The sequence below is a fragment of the Penaeus chinensis genome, chromosome 22, assembly GCF_019202785.1.
Source record: "Penaeus chinensis breed Huanghai No. 1 chromosome 22, ASM1920278v2, whole genome shotgun sequence".
NCBI lineage: Eukaryota > Metazoa > Arthropoda > Malacostraca > Decapoda > Penaeidae > Penaeus > Penaeus chinensis.
The window spans coordinates 16,384,540-16,389,539 of NC_061840.1; the positions used below are offsets into that span (position 1 = coordinate 16,384,540).

At 58.1% G+C, this 5,000-nt stretch overlaps 1 protein-coding gene across 1 annotated transcript in view; it reads left to right on the forward strand.

Moving 5' to 3' along the window:
• Positions 1-3,603: 3,603 nt before the first annotated feature.
• Positions 3,604-5,000, forward strand: part of LOC125036959 (maltase-glucoamylase-like) — a gene marked incomplete in the record, with an annotated part of 40,799 nt that continues 39,402 nt past the window's right edge. The window contains 1 exon segment of the mRNA XM_047629921.1: positions 3,604-3,678. Coding sequence (XP_047485877.1) covers positions 3,604-3,678 — 75 coding nt within the window.

Below are 5,000 nucleotides of genomic sequence, written 5' to 3' on the forward strand. Positions count from 1 at the left end.
GGGAGCCCAAGATTGTTGCCAGACCCCAGCACGCCGAAGCACCTTGTCTTGTTCCTGGTAGGGGACTTTGTGCTGTCTGTAGAAATTGGTTTTTCTGTGTCTTTTTTCTGAATGGGTTTAGGAGTCTGTTATTAGTGCGAAGGAAGTTTTAATACGCAATAGGGAAACTGACTGCGGCCACGGTACTTTTGCCAGATGCAACAAGACGCAACGAATAGCACCTGTGATATCTTGTTTATGGTATAGGGGATAGATAATATTTGATTTTTGTGCCTGGGGTCGGTAGAAAAGAATATGAAAATTAATCTGATTTGTTGAATACCATTACCAGCGCTTCCACTGCCTTTATTCTGTTGGACTTTTTTCCCAAGAATATTCTGACGGTACTCTTCGTTATCATTCATAAAAGAGGGGATTTTTGTTTTGTTTTACTTCCGGTAATTATAACAATTTCGAGTAAATTATACTACCTTGGTACTTAACAGTCCCGAAATCTGATCTAGTAGAAGGAAATTATGTTTCAGAATTAAATACCCTGTTTATTGACATTAAATTATTTATTTTTCTATTGGTTTCTTATTGCGTTAGGACTGTCTCTTCATAGCGTTTTTTTGGCAATTCGTGATGAAACTCAGTTGAAAATAAGGACAAAAAAAGAGGTACCTGATGATTATTAAAGATCAAATACGCGAACAAACCTGTCACCAATCGGATGTCAAGGGATATCCATGTGGTATTAGAGAGCGATATAACGGTGTAGGGGAATTTGTGTATTGTGCTACAAGGATTTGATATGGTTTTATGGCGGTACGGGGTTTATGGTGTTTAGGTGTAGGGGGTTTTATGGTTAGTGTTGATTGTTAGGAGTGAGTTAATATGGTTGGGATAGGGGGGGGGTACTTGTGTCGCTGGGGGGGGGGGTGGGTGGTGTGATTGTGGGGGGGGGGATGGATGGGGGGGGGGGGGTGGCGGGTTGGGTGGGGGGCGTGTCTGGGCAGCAGGGGGGCGGGGGGGGGTGGGTGGGGGCGTTGACCGGTGTCTGTGTGAGGGGGGTGTTGGTGGTTGTTGTTGTGTGCTGGTCTGTGTGTTGTGTGTGTGTGTGTTGTGTTGTGTGTGGGTGGGGGTGTGTTTGTGGGTGGGGGGGCGGGTGGGCGGTGATTTGGGGTGGGTGGGGGTGTGGGGGTGGGGGGGTCGGGGGGTCTGGGGGGCGGCTGGGGGGGGGGGGGGGTGCTTGGGCGTTGGGGGGGCGGGGGGGGTGGGTGGGTGGGAGGGGGGGAGGGGCGGAGGGGGGGGGGAGGGGGGGGGGGGGGGGGGGGGGATGGGGGAGGTGGCGGGGGGGGGGGGGAGGGGGGGGGGGGGTGGGGGGGGGGGGGGGGGGCGGGGGGGGAGGGGGGGACGGGGGGGGGGGGGGAGGGGGGGGAGGGGGGGGGGGGGGGGGGGGGGGGGGCGGGGGAGGGGGTGAGGGGGGGGGGGGGGGGGGGGGGGGGGGGGGTGGGCGGAGGGTGGGGGGGGTGGTGGGGGGGGGGGGGCGGGGGGGGGTGGGGGGGGGGGGGGGGGGGTGGGGCGGGGGGTGAGGGGCGGTGGGTGTGTGGGGGGGGGGGGCTGGGGTGGGTGTGGGGGGGGGGGGGGGGGGGGGGAGGGTGTGGGCTAGGGGTATGGGGAGGTGGAGGGGGGGGACGGTGTGAGGTTGGGTGGGTGTTGTGGGCCAGGCGTTGTGGGAAAGGTAGGAAGGGTGGGTGATGTAGAGTCGCGTCCATTGTGAGTGGCGGGAGGGAGGGTCGGCGGGGGTGCTGTGGAGGGGGCGGTGGGGTCAGTGAGGCGTTGGGGGGTCCTGCGTGTGGGGGGTGTTGGCTAAGGTCGTTGCGGGGGCGGGGTGGGTTGCGGGCGCTTGGTCCGGGAGGCCGGCGGGAGGGGCTGTTGTGCGCGGGGGGGAGCGGGTTGGGGGTTTTGTGTTTGGGGGGTGGGGTGGTGGGGGGGGGCGGGGGGGGCGGTGGGAACGGAATTTGGGGGGGGCTGGTTTCTGAACAGCGCTGTAGGGAGGGGTTGTAAGGGGGGCGCTGGGAAAGACAGCAACAGGGGTGGTGGGGGTAGGGGGGGGGGGGACGGGGAGGGGTGGGGTGTGAGAGTGGGGGTCGGATGGGTATGGGGGGTGGGGGGGGTGGGCTTGGCTGGGGCTTGCGAAGGATGTGTGTGGGGGGGGGGATGTGCGGTAAGACACATGAGGGGTGAATGGGGGGTGGAACGCTGGGGGGGGGGTGGGACCGCTGGAGAAAAGGAGTGGGCAGACAAAAGCCGAGGTGTGTTTGGGGGGGGATCTGCGGTGGGGGGACGCGTTGTTTAAGGGGGGGGGGGGGGGGGGGGGGGGGGGGGGGGGGGGGGGGGGGGGGGGGGGGGGGGGGGGGGGGGGGGGTGTGGGGGGGGGGGGGGGGAGGGGGGGGGGGGGGGGGGGGGGGGGGGGGGGGGGGGGTGGGGGGGGTGGGGGGGGAGGGGGGGGTGGTTGGGGGGGGGGGGGGTGGGGGGAGGAAGGGGGGGGGGGGGGGGGGGGGGGGGGGGGGGGGGGGGGGGGGGGGACAAAACGGGTAGTGGGCGCCTCGAGGGGGGCTGGGAGGGTGTGGGTGATGAGAGGGAGAATGGGGTGGGTAGGGGTGAACGTTGAAGGGGCGATGGGGTGTACACTTCATCTTCTACCCTTAAGTTATTTGTGGGCGGACGTGGGTATTGGTGCCGTGTAAGTGGGTGATGGGGGCGGGGAGGGCAGGTGGCTGTGACGGGTGTGGTTGGGCTTGTGGTGGAGGGGGTGGCGCATGGGTTAGTCCCCTTACTTTTTAATTATTTTGGAGGTCCCCACCACCCCCCCCCCCCCCCCCCCCCCCCCCCCCCCCCCTTCCCCCTCTCTGGTCCCTCCTCTTTTCCAAACTTAGTATTGTTTTTTATTTATTTTATGTTTATTGTTATTTTTATTATTATTATTATTGTATTTTGATTGCATTATTTTTCATTTGCTCTTGTTTTACCCTCTCCCGCCCCCCATCTCACTCACCATCCTCTCCCTTTCCTCTCACCCCTCCACCCCCCTTCACTCTCCCCACCTCCCTCCCTCTCGCAGGCAGGGCGCCGACGATGCCAAGTGCCTTCAGGTGAGGCTCCTTGCCATCTGGGCCCCCCGACCCCGGGAGTGACCGCCCCCAGCTGCTACTTCCCTCCGGCGTCGTCCCATGGATACACCATCTCCGACGCCCTTCCTGACGCGCGGCGCAGGAAGGAGGGGAATGGGGCGCGGCTAAGGAGGAGGAGGAGGGGCAGGAGGAGGAGGAAAAGACGCAGAAGGAGGAAGGAATGGCGAAGGAATAACGAAGTACACGCTGAAGTTGAAACCGTTCTTCGCCAAGCCCCAAGGTGGCCAACAAGGGGGTGGAGGTTGGTGGAGGGCAGATATTGAAAATTATCTATGATATTGTGGTGGGAAATGAAGGAGGGTTGGGGCATAATGTTGGGCATGATGGGAGAAGACGCTGCTTGCTTTGCCTTGCTTCGCTGCTGGCTGTGGCCAGACGTGAAGTGGTCTTTGGATGAGAGGAGAGAGACGCTTGTGTTTCGCTACGCATGTTGCAGGCGCGGAGGTTGGAGGGTTTGGTATCGAGTATGAGCGTACGCGGAGAATTAATATCTTCAGGTCAGGTGAAATTGGAGGGAGAGGTGGTGGGGGTTTATATTAGGGGATAGAGGGGTGTATGGGGTAGGGGGGGGAGGGGCGGTTGGGGGAGCAGGGTGGACGGGGTGGGGTGGGGGGAAGGGAGAGGTGGGAGGGGGTAGGGAGTAGGGGATTGAAGGGGGGGAGTGGGGGTTGGCTGGGTTTGTTAATTTTTGGGTGTCGGTGTGGTGTTGTTGTTGGTATGGGTGGTGGTGGTTCGTGTTGGTGGGTGTCTTGGGTTGGGTTGGGTGGGGGAGAAGGGAGAGGGGAGGGGGGAGGTTGGGTGGGGGTGGGGGAGAAGGGAGAGGGGAGGGGGGAGATTGGGTTTGGTGGGGAAGAGGGATTTGGTGGAGGAGGTGCGAGGGGAGGGGGGGAGAGGGAGAGGAGCTTGGGAGGGATTAGGCGGAGATCGGGAGGGATTGGGACGAGGGGGAGGGGGGGGGGGATCGGGGAATTTCTGGCCCAGATTTGTTCAAGCTTTCCGACTTGACAGGATCTGATCTTGTCTTATATACGGGCAATAGCAGGTACACATACACAGATAAACGCACACACGCGCACACACACACACACACACACACATACACACACACACACACACACCACACACACACACACACACACACACACACACACACACACACACACACACACACACACACACACACACACACACACACACATGTAAACACACGCACACACACACACACACACACACACACACACACACACACACACACACACATACACACACACACATGTACACACACACACACACACATGTACACACACACACACACACACACTTACACACACACACACACACACACACACACACACACACACACACACACACACTCACACACACACACACATGTAAACACACACTTACACACACACACACACACACACACACATGTAAACACACACACACACACACACACACGTAAACACACACGCACACACACACACACACACACACACACACACACACACACACACACACACACACACACACACACACACACACACTTGCACACATGCATGTATATGTATATTTTGATACGTATATTAGATTTGTATATGTTACATCTGTATACATGTATATATGCATATGTATATGTATGTATATATATATTCTCCACACATATATGTATATGTATATATATGTATACACGCATATATGTATATGTTTATATATATATGAATATATATACACAGTATATGTATAAGTATATGTATGTTTATATATTTGTATATATGTATATGTACATATATATACATATATGTAAATACTCGTATGCATATA